Here is a 17553-nt window from a genome sequence, read left to right on the forward strand (position 1 = left end):
GTGATCTAGGCTCACTGCAACCTCCACCTCTATGGTTCAAGAGATTCTTGTGCCTCAGCCTCCCGAGTAGCTGGGATTACAGATGCCCACAACCACACCTGGCTAATTTTTGTATTTTTAGTGGAGACGGGGTTTCCCATGTTGGCCAGACTGGTTTTGAATTTCTGACCTCAGGTGATCTGCCCACCTTGGCCTCCCAAAGTGCTGGGGGATTACAGGCATGAGCCACAGCACCCCACCAGCACTGCAATATTTGACCAGCTATTGTTATTATTACTATTATTATCATTAGAGACAGGATATCACTCTGTTGCCCAGGCTGGATTGCCGTGGCTCAATCATAGCTCACTGCAGCCTCCAACTCCTGGGCTCAAGTAGTTGGGACTACAGACACAAGCTACTGTGCCAGGCTAATTTTTAAATGTTATGTAGAGACAGGGTTTCACTATGTTGCCCAAGCTGGTCTCAACCTCCTGAGCTCAAGCAATTTTCCTGCCTCAGCCTTCCAAAGGGCGGGGATTATGGGCGCAAACCACTGTGCCCAGTCCAACCAGCTGTTATTACTATTTTTCAGTTAGAAGGAGAAAAAAACAAAAAACAGAGGGATGTGGGTGTGTATGTTTCTTGGAATCCAAGCGATCGGGGGGGAAAAATCCGTCAAAAATGTTCTCAGTACAAAAGTTGGCAAAACAACTCTCTTTTTTTAAACTGAACTTTGTAATAGGAGAAATCCTCTCACAAGGAGAGGATGTTTCTGAGCCAAGTTGAAGCAAAAGAAACTTTTTCCAGCATGTCAGGAACGAAGCTGACGTTCCATTAAGAAAAAAAAAAAAAAAGAAGAAGAAGAAGAAGAAGTGCTAGAGGAAGGAGTAAGAGGGGAAAAGGTACCAGAATTCAGACGTAGCTTTAAATTCCAGACAGGGCCAGCGTCGGGAGCACGTAGGAAGCGCCCCTCGGAAAGGAGCCGGAGCGCCGGCTGACTTCGCACTTGAGCTCCAGCCCCGTGGACATTTCCTGTTCTGCCTCTGGAAATTCAAGCTGAAAGTTACAAAACATCCTTTTCCCTGGAACCAAGTGCTTGGTTGGGAGACCATGCCCTCCCCTTCCTTCCTCGGAACTCCTCCCTGATCGCCCCGCGGCTTCCCCAGGAGAGATGCCAAATCAGCGGTAGCAGGTGGCGCAGAAGGGAGAGGGGAGCGACCCTGGGGACCCCCGCCGAAGAGGTAGGAAACTGGGGACTGCACGTTCCTGAGGCCACTTCACACTTATTGAGCAAAACGAGGTGCTCGTCCTTTAAGCCCGGGGCTGAGGTGTTTCCCTCGCTTGGGTGTGCACTGGGTGGTGGGTGGACTGGCCACGAATCTGGAATAAGTTCAGGCATTCCTTTTCCCTCTCTCTTTCCAAGTTGAACTTTAATCCTTGGGTCTCTGGAACCACATATTTTGTTTCGTGTGGGAGGTACTGAAAGGCAGAATTCTAGGAAGTAAATATTGTGAATCCCTGATTTTTCTCTTTTCTTTTCTTTTCCCTTTGCTTCTCTCTTCTCTTTTCTTTTTTCTTTCCGCCCCTGAAATGCCCAGGAGCAGTCATAAATACATTCATCTGGGAATAGATTCGGGGAGAAGTGAGAAGGGGACAGGGCTGGGAAAAGCATTCTCACCACGGTGAGCTGGGCGCGGCTGTTTCCCGGGACCTGGGCCATGTGTTCTTCTGGCCCAGATGCTCTTTCCCTCCTTTCCTTCCACCCATTGCCTTGGAGACAACTACCTTGAGTTGTTTCTCTGGGTGCAGGGATGTGGCACAGACCCTGGTCAGGGCCCTTAAGCATCAGTGCCCTGCGTTTATGGACAGAACCCAGGTGCTGTCTAAAATGTTTCTGTCTGGGGCAAAGCTAACTGGTCTACCCAGTAACCTGCGTGTAGCCCTTGCCTTCGTGAGGCACGGGCTCCCGGCAGTCGGTCTCTGGAAGGCCAGCCTTGGCAATACACGTGCTGACATTGGACCTGCTCAGAGAACTCAGCATGGCTTCTGCATAAGGACTACTCAGCTGGGTTCACATTTATTATATACATTTGTTTCTCTTAGAAAATGGCTTTTGAACTTAAAAAAATCTTGTGTGGCTGGGCACAGTGTCTCACACCTGTAATCCCAGAACTTTGGGAGGCTGAGGTGGGCAGATCACTTGAGATCAGGAGTTTGAGACTAGCCTGGCCAATATGGTGGAACCCCATCTCTACTATAAATATAAAAATTAGCTGGGCATGGTGGCAGGCACCTGTAATCCCAGCTACTCAGGAGGCTGAGGCAGGAGAATTACCTAAACCCGGGAGGTGGAGGTTACAGTGAGCTGAGATCACACCACTGCGCTTCAGTCTGGGCAACCGAGCAAGACTCTGTGTCAAAAAAAAAGAAAAAGAAAGAAAAAGAAAAGAAAACATCTTGTGATCTAAGGACATCCTCACTCCTGGGAAGGGATGCAGGTCGCCTTTGTGGCGTTCACCGTGGAGCCTGGGGGCACCTCCTCTTCCCACTTCCAACAAAGCAGCTCCATCCTTACCTGACTTTTATGTCGAGGTTCCCAGTTAAAAGCATGCTTTTAAAACAATTTGCAGAACTGCTGACCTGCAATAAGCAGTGCTTTGCCTAGACTGAAAATGACTGCTTATGGAACAAAGGTGATTGACGGAGGGATTTTTAGCTTGCCCCTGTCTAGGCTCTTACTCGATCCTCCCATCCGCCTCCTTTAATGATCGCCTTCTGCCCTGGGGAACCTGCTGGAGGTGGGAGTGCCAACCAGGCTCAGTGAGTGAGCTGTTCCGTCTCAGGCACCTGACCTCCTGTGCAGGGACGGACAAGGGGCAGAGCCCCAGAGAACTGATAATACAACTCGGCCTCTCTCTCCAAGTCTTTTCTGAATTTGTCCTTCTAAGTGTGCTCACGGTTATGAACTATGTGATCAATAATTGTAACAGCTAATTATTGATCTCCCTTTACGATATCAGATTACTTACTGAGCCAGGCATGGGGCTGAGCACATTACACAGATGAGCTCATGGAATCCTCACAAAGCCCTGTAAGGTAGCTTTTGGCCTGACCCCCACTCTGCTGTGTGGAGTGGAAAGGAAGAGCCACTGAGTGACTGGCTTGAGGGCACCCGGCCACTTAATGGTGAAGGTGGGGCTGGGGCCCCTCCCCCTGAGTCTGAGCCACACTGCCTTGAATATTTTTGCAGCCCTGTTTGACAGAAGTAAGAAGGACATTGTTGTGAGTGTGGCTTTTTTGTATTTTATTCAAGAATGCCCCTGAGAATAGGCTAGGAGGAGCAGGGTCACAGGGCCAGGACGGAATGTTCTGTGGGAAGGAAAAGTGCTCCTAAGAATAAGTGGAGTTAGGATTCTTGTCCAAACTGCATCCCTGATAAACATCACTTTTTTCTCTGAGAGTTGGTATAGTTTTTGTTTGTTTTATTTTTTAGATACAGGGTCTTGCTGTGTCATCCAGGCTGGAGTACAGTGGCATAATCCTAGCTCACTGCAGCCTCAATCTCCTGGGCGCAAGTGATTCTCCCACCTGAGCCTCCCCAGGAGCTGAAACTACAGGTATGCACCACCATGCCTCGCAATTTTTTTAAATTTTTTATTTTTTGCGTAGAGATGGGGATCTCCCTATGATGCCCAGGCTGGTCTTGAACTCCTGGTCTCAAGCGATCCTCCTGCCTCAGCTGCCCAAAGTTTCAGGATTACAGGCGTGAGCCACTGTGCCCTACTGAGGTGGTAAGGTTCAATGGGAAAGTGCCAGGCTCTGTAGCCTGACTGCCTGGGTTCACATCTCAGCTCTGCCACATTTTAGCTTGGTCATCTTGGGCAAATTATACAAACCTGTGTGCCTCAGTTTCTTCAAAAATAATATCCTCTGGAGAAAGATGATAACAACAGTACCTATTTCACCAAGATATCACAAAGATAAAATTAGTTAATCCACATGAAGCATTTAGAATTGCATCTGGCATATGGTAAACATTCAATAAATATGTTATGTGTAAAAGAGGTTGTTGTGTTAACCCAAGGAAAAGTAGCTTGGGGGCAGTCTGGAAATAAGAAGTAACTGGTATTTGAAACTATAAAATGGACACCAACAAATGCAATGTAATTTCAGTTTGAGCTGGGGAGAGGATTGTGCTTGGACCGCAGCTAGGAAGGACCCTGGGAGACAGCCTAGGACCTTCAGGGAAGAGCTTATCTGTTCTTCCAGAGATAAAACTGAAAACAACAACAACAACAAAAACTAGTCTTTAGGGTTGGCATTGCCAAATCACATCCTTGCATTAAATGAAGTAAATGTAGGCTGGGCGTGGTGGCTCATGCCTATAATCCCAGCACTTTGGGAGGCCAAGGCAGGCAGATCACTTGAGGCCAGGAGTTTGAGACCAGCCTGGCCAACATGGTGAAACCCCATCTCTACTAAAAATACAAAAATTACCTGGGTGTGGTGCCAGGTGCCTGTAATCTCAGCTACTCCAGAGGCTGAGGCAAGAGAATTGCTTAAGCCCAGGAGGTGGAGGTTGCAGTGAGCCAAGATTGTACCACTGCAATCCAGCCTGGGTGACAAAGTGAGACTCTGTCTCAAAATAACAAGAAAAGAAAAGAAAAGAAAAGAAAGGAAAGAAAGGGAAAGGAAAGGAAAGGAAAATGGTATAAGTGTAATTTATTTAGCTTTGTAGTTGTGGAAATGAGTCCCACCTCTGACCTAATGTTATATAAAGCAAAAATATGGTTTTTTCTTCTCTCTCTCTCTTTTTTTTTTAATTAATGTCATTGGCTGAACCACTTGTATTTTTGGAAGGATGACTTTAGGATTTCCAACTGAGATATGAAATTTAAGAGCTAAATGTAGCTGATTTAAAACAACAACAACAACAAAAGTAGATCATGACTTACAAAAGAATTCTGTGGTTTTTTCTAAGAACAAATTTGTGAGCTCGGCCTGAGTCTGGATTACATGTATAATGATCTTGAAACTAGTTTGCCAATTTTTACTTGAAGTAGAAGTAGATGAGAAATAAATCAATGGCTGACATTGACTGAGCACTTACTATGACCCAGGCATTGTGCTAAGTGCTTCCCGTGCATCACCTCATTTGTTTAAGCCTCATGGCCGCCTGTCAGGTGAATACTATTATTATCCCCGGTTTGCAAATAACGATAGCAAGGTTTAGAGAAGGAGATAAATATGCACAAAAGCAGATAGCTAGTAAGCGCTGGAGTTGGCATTCTAATTTAGGACTATCTAATTTGGGTATGAGTGTTTAAACCCAACATTATAGTTCTAGTAAATCTAATAATTCCATTTGTGTCTGTTTGAAGAGTACGGCACATAGAAGCTGATAAACAACAGTCATAACTCTTGCAACATGCGCACAGCGCTAGTCTGGGCAAAACACACTTGGGCATTTTGGAGAGCAGAGTTTGGAAGATTCAGAGGGCACGGGACAGGAGATGCACGGCATCATTGCATCTGAGCAAGGAAACTGTTCCAGGCAGCTCCAGGTGTGGGTAAAATTGTAAAGCAAGTTGCCTTCTTCACCTTTCTCTGTGCTCTCCCAGAGGCTTCCCTGCTCATCCCAGGCAGGGATATCTTTTTCTTTTTTCCAGACATCTCAGTCACGCTCTGACAAGACAGAGACGATCCCAGCTGTGGACTCCCACCAAGCCCCGTTCTGCAATAAATACCCTCCGTCTGTCATACCCAGAATTGATTCTCTTTTTTGTTTATTTTGGTCCATTAGAACCCCCTTTAACCAGCACTTGATATTTAGCAAACTGTTTGAAAGTAATCAATTAATTCATACACTGGTGTAGCTCCCTTGGGGGACTTTTAGGCTTCAGTGTGACAGTGACTAGGGGAGATGCACTTAGGGCAGGGAGATTCCCAGGAAACCCCTTGCCCCATGCCACTGTGGTTATCTGTTCCCTGGCGGGAAAGGCACTCTCCTTTCTGATGGTCTGAGGTCCGGACCACAGGCTCTTGCTGTGTTCCTTCACAGAGAGGCTGCTTACCTGAATTTTCCGAACAATTCCTAGCACCAGCTCAGCAGGGACAGCACCCGGCAGCAGTAGGAAGTGGGTGTGATGTTCTTCCTGGGTGCCCAGAGCCCTCTCCCTCTGTCCTTTTTCTTGGTGGCCCCTCTCCCACCCCATTCCCAGCCTCTCCCAGGCTCCCCTTCCTTCCTCACCTCCAGGAAAGCCTCGAGGCTCTTAATTCACCGGACAACCTTAAAACATACACTGGCCAAGCGTGGGCGTGTTTATAACAAGAATCAAATTATTTTGCTGGAAACAAGAGGACAATGGAATTTAGGAATCAGCAGTTCTGGGAGAGTTTTTTAACATGTTGGAATTCAGGTCCTCCTTAGATGTCTCTGCCTCAAATAATGCACTGTAAACCGTTCTCATTCTTGGCCCATCAGTCATTGCGCAGGGTCCTAGTTTAATAAGTAGGGGAACTGGGGAAAGGAAGGGAAACCTGTTGCTCATCCCAGGTCTCCCAAGATTTAGGGGATGGCAGAGAGGGGAGGGCTTCCACACTTTCTGCGCTTTCAATCTTCTAGAGGCAATGAAGATACCAGATACCTTCTTCTTTAACTTCAGTCTTTTTCTTTTTTTCTTTTTTTGAGACAGAGTCTTGCTCTGTCATCCAGGCTGGAGGGCAGTCGTGCGATCTCGACTCACTGCAACCTCCACCTCACAGGTTCAAGTGATTCTCCTGCCTCGGCCTCCTGAGTAGCTGGGATTAAACGCAGCTGCCACCACACCCAGCTAATTTTTGTAGTTTTGGTGGAGATGGGGTTTCACCATGTTGGCCAGGCAGGCTGGTCTTGAACTTCTGACCTCAGGTGATCCGCCCTCCTTGGCCTCCCAAAATGCTGAGATTATAGGTGTGAGCCACGCGCCTGGCCATAAGCCTGTATTTTTAAAAGGAGGTTCCAGACGGATACAAGCAGAAAGGAGGAGTTGCAAAAGCAGACACAATACAGAGCAAAATGCCCCAAGGTGGCAGGGAGGGCTTGGTATGTTTATTATGCAACGAGGGACTCTCCTGGCCCTTGGAACTTTCCATAGTTTGACTTTCTGGTTAATCATTACCATCTTCATGGCTGCTGGCAGCCAAGGCTTTGCTTGGCCTGCCGGGCCTGGCAGTCGCGTTGCTGGCCAGCCTGAGGGTTGCACCAGCCATAGTTAGCTGCGATGCCCCCTAGAGTTTCCTGCGGGAACAACCAGGGGGGCCCGCGGCCTGCTGACGCACCCTGGCGGGGAGTGGCTTGCCTTATGCCTGTCTCCTTGTCTCGCAGCTGGCTCTCCAGGGTCGGTCTGGTTTTCGTAGTCTCACGTTTCCTTTTCCAGCACGCCTGTGTGTCTGCATACCACGTGAGAACACAGCCTGCTCTCTTCCTTGGAGCGGCTGGATTTCCAGCAGGCACTGCACGTGCTTGTTCAGATGCAAGGATACGTCATGGAAAAGAGAGGGCTGGATAGATGTATCTTAGTTCATACACAGCTGTCAGGACTTGAGGCATGCATCAGCCGAGCCTGGGAAAAAGCATGAGATCTGCTTGTAGAATCATGAACACCAGAGCTGAAAGGGATCTTACTCTCTATTCGAAACCCTTCATTTCACAGCTTTGGAAAAAGAGGCTCAGAGAGGTGGGGAGTTGCCCTGGGTCACAGAGCAAGGTCCAGGGGTCCTTCTATTTCTTGAAACTAAACTGGTTGTGTGGAGAGTCTTGAGAGGAAGCTAAAGTTACATGGGTGCTGGATTTTTCCATTTGGCCTTAGCAATCACTCTCCACCATTTTCCACCCACGCTGTGCCTGGGAGGCTGGCCAGACTGGCACCCTTACATCTGGCTTCCAGGTAGATTTAGCCAGAGGAGGGCACCTGCAGGTAAGTTGAGAGGGAGGGGAGTGTGCCATGGAGGATTTAGTCCACTTCTTCCTTTCCTGCTGCTTCCATGGGCTGGTGGTGTCCCCTGACTGAAGGCCAGGACTCCTGTCAGCAACCACCCCCTGCACTCAACTCTCTCCGCTGACCCTTCAGGCCTAAGGCAATGACAGCATCTCCTACACTGGGCAGCCCTGGGCTACGCTGCTGTTTCCTGTGGCCTCCCAAACCCTCCTCAGACCTTTGTAAACGGTCCCTTTATTAAACCCTCAAGTCAAAGAGTGTTACTTGCTGGGATCCTGATCCTGACTGACAGAATGGATCCTGACCCACCTGAGAGGTGGCTTTGTTTGTTAGCTTAAAAGAGAAAATCTGTAGGAAAGGAAGATGTCCCTGAAATTTAGGAAGAGGGTGTGTTAGTTTCCTGCGGCTGCTCTAACGAATGACCACGAACAAGGTAGCTTAAAACAGAACAAAACCAGAAATGCAGGCCGGGCGCGGTGGCTCAAGCCTGTAATCCCAGCACTTTGGGAGGCCGAGGCGGGCGGATCACAAGGTCAGGAAATCGAGACCACAGTGAAACCCCGTCTCTACTAAAAATACAAAAAATTAGCCGGGCGCGGTGGCGGGCGCCTGTAGTCCTAGCTACTCAGGAGGCTGAGGCAGGAGAATGGCGTGAACCCAGGAGGTGGAGCTTGCAGTGAGCCGAGATCGCGCCACTGCACTCCAGCCTGGGCAACAGCGTGAGACTCCGTCTCAAAAAAAAAAAAAAAAACAAAACAAAACAAACCAGAAATGCATTCTCTCCCAGTTCTGGAGGTGAGAACTGGAGTTGACTGGCCAGTACTCCCTCCAGTGGCTCCAGGAAATCATCTGGTCCTTGTCCCTTGCCTCTTTTGGTGTCTGGTGGCTGCCAGCATTCCTTGACTTGTGACCATATCCCTTTGATGTTGACCTCCGTGGTGATATCTCATGTATGAAATCTTCCTTTGCCTCTCTTGTATAATGATGCTTTGGGTTGCATTTAAGGCCCACTCAGATAATTCAGGATAGTCTCCCTCTCTCAGAAATCCTTAATTTCATCACATTAGCAAATACAGTAAGATATTTACAAATAATAAAATATTGTTCCAAATGAGATAACCTGGCTGGGCACTGTGACTCATGCCTGTGCGGTGGCTCATGCCTATAATTCCAGTGCTTTGAGAGGCGGAAGAAGGAGGATTGCTTGAGCCCAGGAGTTCGAGATTAGCCTGGGCAACACAGTGAGACCCCTGTCTCTACCAAAAAGAAAAAAATTACCCAGACGTGGTGGCACATGGCTGTAGTCTCAGCTACTTGGAAGGCTGAGGTGGGAGGATCGTTTGAGCTCAGGAGGTCAAGGGTGCAGGGAGCTATGATTGCACCACTGCACTCCAGCCTGGGCAACAGAGCACGACTCTGTCTCCAAAACAAAAGAATAAGATAACGATAACCTTTACAGTTTCCAGGGATTAGGAACTGATAACTTTGAAGTCATTATTCAGCCTCCTGCAGAGGGTAAGAGAGGCACATCAGAGTTCCCTCAGGACATCTCTAATGACACCCTTATGCTTGACAAAAGTAGTGACCAGTCTCTGGGGGGAGACATATTTCTGAGGATTCTGTTCAGCTCCAAACTCTCTAATTCTCTTATCTTTGTGGCTGGCAGCCAGATATCATTGTGACGGTCCAATTCTGAAGTCAGCTGTTTTGTCATCAGGCAAAGCACTCAGAAAAGACAACATAGTGGGCTGTGATAAGGACACAAAAATTGTGGAAGGGCCCAGCCTGGGGACATTTAGGGCATGGAAGTCATTTGACTCAAGGGTTGGATCCTAGAGAACAAAAATTGGGAGGCCCTCAGAAATGACCTAGCTCTGCCACCTCCTTTACCAGGCGGGGAAAATTAGTCCTGGAGTGGGAATTTCCTTACCCGCAGCTGGTCAGCAACAAGGCCCAGATTAAAACAAAAGTCTTGGCACTCAATCTAAGGACTTCTCCACCGTGCCTCCCTATCACGGCTTCTCACCACCTGGCCTCCTCCCCAGCAGTCTATGAGAATTCTTTGCAGGAATTCTACCCCTAACAGTTTCATTTACTGAAAGGTAGTGGGAATGTACTCGATGTCAAGTCTGTGATGCAGCATGAAAGAAGAAACAACGCTGGGGACGGTGGCTTTGCTCAGTGCCACTCACAGTGTCAGTTCTCAACGAGATCAGGAGACTGGGCTGGAACAGAAAGCCACACGCAGCTTCCTCCATGGAGAAAGTCTTGCTGTGGAGGCCAGGCAGGGGAGCAACAGTGCTTAGTGAGGCAACTGGCTTAGCTTCTACCACAGGCTCCTTATCTCAGCACTGGCCAGTGTGATGGTCCCTGGCTGGAGAACGCCAGGAAAAGCATTGCCTCACTGCTGCTTGAGCAAATCCACCTCCCAAATAGGGCATGGTGGTAGAAGAATATGCCAGAGAAGACAACAGTCCCTCTGTCCAGATCCTATCTAGACAATAGAGCTCAGATTGGGAGCCTTTCTTTCTTTCTTTCTTTCTTTCTTTCTTTTTTTTTTTTTTTTTTTTTTTTTTGAGATGGAGTTTCACTCTTGTTGCCCAGGCTGGAGTGCAATGGTGTGATCTCGGCTCATCGCAACCTCTGCCTCCCGGGTTCAAGCCATTCTCCTGCCTCAGCCTCCCAAGTAGCTGGGATTACAAACATGTGCCTCCATGCCTGGCTAATTTTGTATTTTTAGTAGAGACGGGGTTTCTCCATGTTGGTCAGGCTGGTCTCAAACTCCCGACCTCAGGTGATCCGCCCACCTCGGCCTCCCAAAGCGCTGGGATTACAGGCATGAGTCACTGCGCCCAGCCTGGGAACCATTCTTTAAGGGAGGTAATGATATTCTAGAGATCTTCCTGTAGTTCCTGACTCACAGAGCACAATTTTTGTGAAGATTAGAAGAGGCTGGGTGTGGTGGCTCACACCTGTATTCTCAACACTTTGGGAGGCTGAGGCAGGAGGAGCCCTTGAGGCTAAGAGTTCAAGACCAGCCTGGGCAATATAGTGAGAACCCCCATCTCTCCAAAATGTAAAAAAAAAAAAAAAAAAAAAAATTAGTCGGGTGTGGTGTCAAATTCCTGTAGTCCCAGCTACTTGGGAGGCTCAGGTGGGAGGATCGCTTGAGCCTGGGAGGTCGAGGCTACAGTGGAGCCTTAGCCTCCCAAAGTGCTGGGATTATATAGGTGTGAACCACCATGCCTGGCTACATAAATTACTTGGAATTCCATCATGGACATTTGTCTCTTCTCTTCATTTATTTATTTGTTTAATCATTAACTTATATTTGTAGGGACTCATGGATTTCTTTTAATACTTTGGGTTATAATCAAATACTGATTTATTGGCCGGGCGCGGTGGCTCACGCCTGTAATCCCAGCACTTTGGGAGGCCGAGGCGGGCGGATCACAAGGTCAGGAGATCGAGACCACGGTGAAACCCTGTCTCTACTAAAAATTACAAAAAATTAGCCGGGCGCGGTTGTGGGCGCCTGTAGTCCCAGCTACTCGGGAGGCTGAGGCAGGAGAATGGCGTGAACCCGGGAGGCGGAGCTTGCAGTGAGCCGAGATCGCGCCACTGCACTCCAGCCTGGGCTGGGCGACAGAGCAAGACTCCGTCTCAAAAAAACAAACAAAAAAAAAACAACAACAAAAAAAACCAAATACTGATTTATTAATTTTGTTGCTCAAATTGTTCCAGCTTCACCCATTGAGCACTCTCTCATTTGGCTAGACCCCATTATTGTGGGTCTTGGTGTTGTATTTGTATTTTGAGCACTCTTTTTTTTTAACCTTCTGGTGCTACAAGATACTCCAGTCTCATCTTATATGTTCCCTGACCAAGTTCTAGAATCAGCCATTTTTTTCAAGTATCCCTGGTTCCTTTCACTGGTGCATGATGTTGAAAACCAAAATCTTGGTACTAGATGTGCTTGTTGATACTGTGGTGCCATTGGTTCTAGGCCCTCTCAGCAGATAGGGCAAGGAGATATATGTGTATGTGCTGACTTCTTTTTTTTTTTTTTTTTTTTTTGAGATGGAGGTCACACTCTGTCGCCCAAGCTGGAGTGCAGTGGCACGATCTCGGCTCACTGCAACCTCCGCCTCCCAAGTTCAAGCGATTCTCCTGCCTCAGCTTCCTGAGTAGCTGGGATTACAGGCACCTGCCACCACGCATGGCTAATTTTTGTATTTTTAGTAGAGATGGGGTTTCACCATGTTGGCCAGGCCGGTCTCCAACTCCTGACCTTGTGATCTGCGTGCTTCAGGCTCCTGAAGTGCTGGGATTACAGGCGTGAGCCACTGCACCCAGCCCGTGTGTGTTGACTTCTATGTGTAGCCATCTGTATCTATTTTAAGCTAAACATGAATTCATACTGATGTCTGCAACTCTAGTTCATTGTCATATAGGTCACTCTAGACCTCCCCTTGCTTGCCTGTAACTTTCCACTACGACCTGAAACCTGGCTCCCACCATCTGCCATTCATCCACTCAATTGTTCAACTGCAATGTACACATATAGTGGCATTAGAGTTGTTAACATGGATCCCCATGAGAAACAACTTTATCAACTAGATGACAGTGCTTATGTACAGTTTCTTTCACCTTTCATCTTAACAGACTCCACTCATTCCTAAAGTTACTTAGGTCAACAGTTTTTCCCTACACCATCTTCAGTGCGGTTGTTTTATACATTTGTAATACAATTAGATTGTTTTGTCAGAGTCTGCATTTCATCTGCATTTCCTCTGAATGCGTAAATGATTTTTCTTCGATTTGCATACATAAAAGTTCACTTTCTGTGCTGTAAAGTTCTATGTGTTTTGACACATGTATAGTGTTCTGTTTCCACCATTACAGTATCATATAGAACAGTTTCACATCCTAAAAATCCCCTGTGGTTCACCTATTAAGGCTTACTGAGGAGTAACACCTAGGGGAGGAGAAGGACGGAAAGCAGGATTGGATAATAGAGCCTTCAGGCTGTGATGCAGGAAAAACAGTCTCTGCCTGCTCCATGGGAAGCACCATAGCAAAGCTTGGCCCTTAGAGGAGTACCCTGTTGGGCAGCAGTGGCCAGGACTTTATCCTACTGCCTTGCTCAGCCATTGTTTGGGGGCTGCCAGAGAAGACTGATTTCAGCTCAAGAGAAGAGACAGACCCAGAAGGCACTAACAGCTGGAGGTTCTCAGCTAACCACATTTCTTGAAGCTGGCTTGCTAAGTCCTTTCTTGGAGAGAGATCTGAGTGCTGTAACTCTGGGTGTGCCAGAAATATCTCTGAGGATTCCAAGCAGGGGTTGCCTGGCCACTGGTCAGGAATCTTGAGCAGAGGATTCCTCCATCAGGTGGGATTTGGGACCAGATGATCCCATTGGTCGCCTTCAGCCTGCTTCAATCCAGGTGATCCAGCCATTCCATTCCGCACATTCAGCCCACTTTGCTCAAGCCTTTGCTTCCCTTCTTGCATTAATTATCTTATGCTCTGCTGCATCCTACAGGTAGGCTCAGAACACCTCTTTTTCCCCAGGGAGCATTATTGGAGGGCCAGAGAAGCCAGAAGACAGAGTCTAGGGTTGCCCGCACCTTTTTGATCCCAAATGCTCAAGGAAGTGGTTACAGTATCCATAGCAATATAGATCAAGGAGTTGAATGTGCATAAAAAGTTTGTGACAATGAGCAAGAAAATGGAAACATTCTAAGCTAAGACTTCAAAAACCAAATCTTTGTCTGAAATGTCTCCTCCCTGTGGAATGTGCAAAAAGCAAAACAGCACTCCCTACTGATCTCTGCGTATACCACGCCTGGCAGGTACCATCCTTTTATTTTCTTCCCTCTTAACTCTCATTCTTATAGCGCTCCTGGATTTTCATTTGCAGGCGCAGTCATTTTAGTGCAATTCTAATCTTTCTCCGCAGGAAGATGGAAAACTTTCAGACCTCTCGAAGAAAGCATGGCTCTGATGTTGTGTTCTATCTGTGCTTATTCTTCGTTGTATTTAACCTGCTTAAGGTTAAAAGCCCGTTGTGTTTTGTTGTACCTTGGCAGCTCTCTCTGGCTCGTGAGTATCCTAAAGTCACTATATGGCCTCTAGGGACAGTCTTGACTTCTAAGCCAAAAGAACCTTTTATTTTACTTTGTCTGTCTTTAGAGATTTCCTTTGAATGTTTGCTTCTGTTCTGAAGCATTTTCAGGCTCCATAGACCTTGATTGTTTTGCTCAGCCAGGGCATTTAAAAAAATATTCATGCTACAATTTTTTTTTTTTTTTGAGACGGAGTCTCCCTCTGTTGCCCAGGCTGGAGTACAGTGGCATGTTCTCTGCTCACTACAACCTCCACCTCCCAGGTTCAAGCAATTCTCCTGCCTCAGCCTCCCAAGCGGCTATGGTTACAGGCGCCCACCACCATGCCTGGCTAATTTTTTTATATTTTTAGTAGAGATGGGATTTCACCATGTTGGCCAGGCTGGTCTCAACTCCTGACCTCAGGTGATCTGCCTGCCTCTGCCTCCCAAAATGCTGGGATTACAGGCATGAGCCACCGCACCTGGCCCATGCTGTTAATTTTACACAGTGAACCATGCATACTAATTTTAATTCCAAAGGCTCACAAATTAAAGAGCTTCTTTGAACCCAGGCCCTCAGGATTCTTGCAGTCTCCAGGTTTTTCTGTCTGCTTTGTCATTTCTCAGTGGAATGACTAAAGCCAGAACCTGCTGGGTTAGTGAGTGGAAATAAAGTATTGGTGGATGAATTCCTCCTGCTCTGCCCTTCCACACGAGACTGTGGGGTTGGAATCCATGTTTCAATACTCAAACACTGCACCAGCTCACAACTGCAAAATTAGATGAGACCCCCCAAAAATACAAAGAGTCAATATTCCAAGAAGATACTTGCGGTTACTGGGTCCAGGATGTTTGAATTATAGGTAGACTCTGTCTCTGCCAGGGACTAAAATACTGCCAGGGAAAAAAAAAATAGCCTGTTTTTTGTTGTTGTTGTTGTTGTTGTTTTTAATCAATAAAAATCTCAGAAAGGGCACACTGTCCCTGAACCATTATATATGAAAAGAAATGGCAAGTAAATGGAACAAAACACAAGAAGTTCATAAAAACAAATGCTTTTGTTCCTCTCCGTGAAAATACAGACTGACATTGTACACTTGACAGCTGTTTCCACAGCAGGGAAGCAGGGTCACAGGTCTGAAGCATGAGTTCTCTTCTGGAAACCTCCTACTTATTTTAGGTGACAGTTGCATCACCTTGAAATGGAGGAATAAAGACTTTTTTTCTTTTTTGCCAGAATTCAGCATTGCTAGCACAAAGTGTTACAGAACAGTGACACACAGAGTGGCTGGTAGAACTGCAGAGGAATTTCTGAAAGTGAGCCTTAGGCAAGAGGTTGGAAACTTGCACTGGAAACTTACCTTATGATTAAGCATGTGACTCCCACCTGACTTAATTCTCTTCCAGTCCCAAGGGTTCCAAGGCCAGAGAAAGGTCCTAGTCTTGATTGCTGGCATGTTTACTCTTCAAGTACACTGAGATCAAATGCAAAGACAAACCATCAAAGGTAATTCTTTTCTTTGACATTGAATATACCTGGGATGGATTTTAATGTAAAAATTTTTATTTTCTGGTGAAAAATAACAGATGTGTAATCTTTGTATTTGGATTAAGTGTGAATGAAGGAAATAATGATCGAGGAAAGAACAAAGGACTGGGTGGTAGTGATGAAAGCTGAGTCCTGGTTCTGGCTTTGCTACTAACTATAACTTGGGCAAGTCTCTACTGCTGCTGCATAGAATAAATTTACTTACTTCTTTTTTTGTTTGTTTGTTTCGGTTTTATCTTGAGACAGAGTTTCACTCTGTCGCCCAGGCTGGAATGCAGTAGCACGATCTCGGCTCACTGCAACCTTCATCTCCTAGGTTCAAGCAATTCCCCTGCCTCAGCCTCCCAAGTAGCTGGGGCTACAGGCACACATCACCACACCCGGCTGATTTTTGTATTTTTACTGGAGTCGGGGTCTCACTATGTTGGCCAGGCTGGTCTCGAACTCCTAACCTCACGAAATTCACCCGTCTTGGCCTCCCAAAGTGCTGGGATTATAGGCGTGAGCCATTGCACCCGACCAACTTACTTCTTTACTTGTGTGAATGAAAGAAGGTGGAACTACATGGCCTCTGAGGGCCTTTCCAGCTCTGTTCTGTGAGTCAGTTTCTTAGTTTTGATTTTTCATTGTTTAGGCAGTGGCAAAACAATAATGTGAAGTGGGTTAGGGTACAGATTTGCAAGAGGTTCATCCTGAGGCTGGTAGCAGGCCCCAAAAACTCTTACCGCAGCCATCATTTTTGCAAAGATGAATTCAGAGTAAGACAGACATCAAAGTAGGCCTTCAGTATGTATTTGTTGAATGAATGAATGAATGAATGAATGAATGAATAACTCAGGCAGCCTTGAGGAGGAAGAGAAAGGAAACATTCCGCCAGAAGAAGTATAAGAGGAAATGTATTTGGGACAGGGGATGGATTTGCTTGATAAAAATGGCTGGGGGGCAGTTTTATAGACATTTTCAGCTGCAGCTGAATTTTCGGCCTGGGCAGTATTAGGGTTAGGGCTAGTTTACAGAGCACTCCTTATCTATAGAGTAGGGTGAAATGATTTCTGGCAAGGCTGCTAAGAAATACAGTTCTTCCAGGTACAGGTGGCTTGACTACAAGATAATGGTACTCTTTTTTTGCCCCAATTTAATAATGAGTGTTAATTAGGATTTGATCTGGCTGACTGTTATAGAAACTCAAAATAATAGTGACTAAATTATATATATATTTATTTTTCTGTCACATAAAAGAAATCTGGGCCAGGCTTAATGGCTCATGCTTGTAGTCTCAGCTATTTGGGAGGCTGAGGCAGGAGGATCACTTGAGCCCGGGAGTTGGAGGTTGCAGTGAGCTACTGCACTCTAGCCTGGGCGACAGAGTGAGACTCTGTTAAAACAAAACAAAAAAGAATTCCGGGTGGGCGAGCTAGGGCCAGTTCAGAGCCTCCATGGTTTCAGGCATTCAGCCTCCTTTCACCTCAGCACATGGCTTGTACTTCAAGATTAATCACGGCTGCTTGACGGCGGGTCCGAAGGTAGTGAGTTATGTCTTGGTCACAGTCAGTTACAGATCAGACTCCTTGTTCTACTCTATCCACCTTCTCACTAATGCCCTCGACAGGTCTTGAAAAATAATACGTGGCTGCTTGAATTCAGTGATCCCGTCAGCATCACAGCCAGCAGGGAGAAGAAAAGACCAATAAAGGGCTCACCTCTGCATTCCCCATTCACGACAGTTCCTGGAAGTTGAACTTGACACTTCTATTTCTTTTTTCCTTGTTTGTATTTTTAGTAGAGACGGGGTTTCACCCTGTTGGCCAGGCTGGTTTCGAACTCCTGATCTCAGGTGATCCACCCGCCTCAGCCTCCCAAAGTGCTGGGATTACAGGCATGAGCCACCGCACCCAGCCTGACACTTCTATTTTCATCCCATTGACTAGAACCTA

General features: G+C 46.7%; 1 protein-coding gene and 1 long non-coding RNA gene across 37 annotated transcripts in view; one reads left to right on the forward strand and one right to left on the reverse strand.

Moving 5' to 3' along the window:
- Window positions 1-844: 844 nt before the first annotated feature.
- LOC114680231 (uncharacterized) lies at window positions 845-3940 on the reverse strand. Its single transcript, XR_003732331.2, has 2 exons — window positions 3879-3940; window positions 845-1025 (listed from the first exon to the last, which is right to left on the reverse strand). It is a non-coding gene; the product is annotated as an uncharacterized LOC114680231 (long non-coding RNA).
- Window positions 1159-17553, forward strand: part of TACC1 (transforming acidic coiled-coil containing protein 1) — a 125608-nt gene continuing 109213 nt past the window's right edge. For 8 of the 36 annotated variants that reach the window (XM_077943499.1, XM_077943504.1, XM_077943479.1 and 5 more), the window contains exons 1-3: window positions 1159-1223; window positions 3476-3599; window positions 15478-15577. Coding sequence is in view for 13 of the 36 variants with exons in the window: in XM_077943479.1 (XP_077799605.1) it covers window positions 15556-15577 (22 nt within the window). In the remaining 23 variants the exon portion in view is untranslated. Of the gene's footprint in view, window positions 1224-3475; window positions 3600-13874; window positions 14067-15477; window positions 15578-17553 lie in introns of those variants that run through there. The other 28 variants (XM_077943498.1, XM_077943505.1, XM_028852581.2 and 25 more) reach the window with 9 other exon arrangements.

This window comes from Macaca mulatta, chromosome 8 (genome assembly GCF_049350105.2).
Source record: "Macaca mulatta isolate MMU2019108-1 chromosome 8, T2T-MMU8v2.0, whole genome shotgun sequence".
NCBI lineage: Eukaryota > Metazoa > Chordata > Mammalia > Primates > Cercopithecidae > Macaca > Macaca mulatta.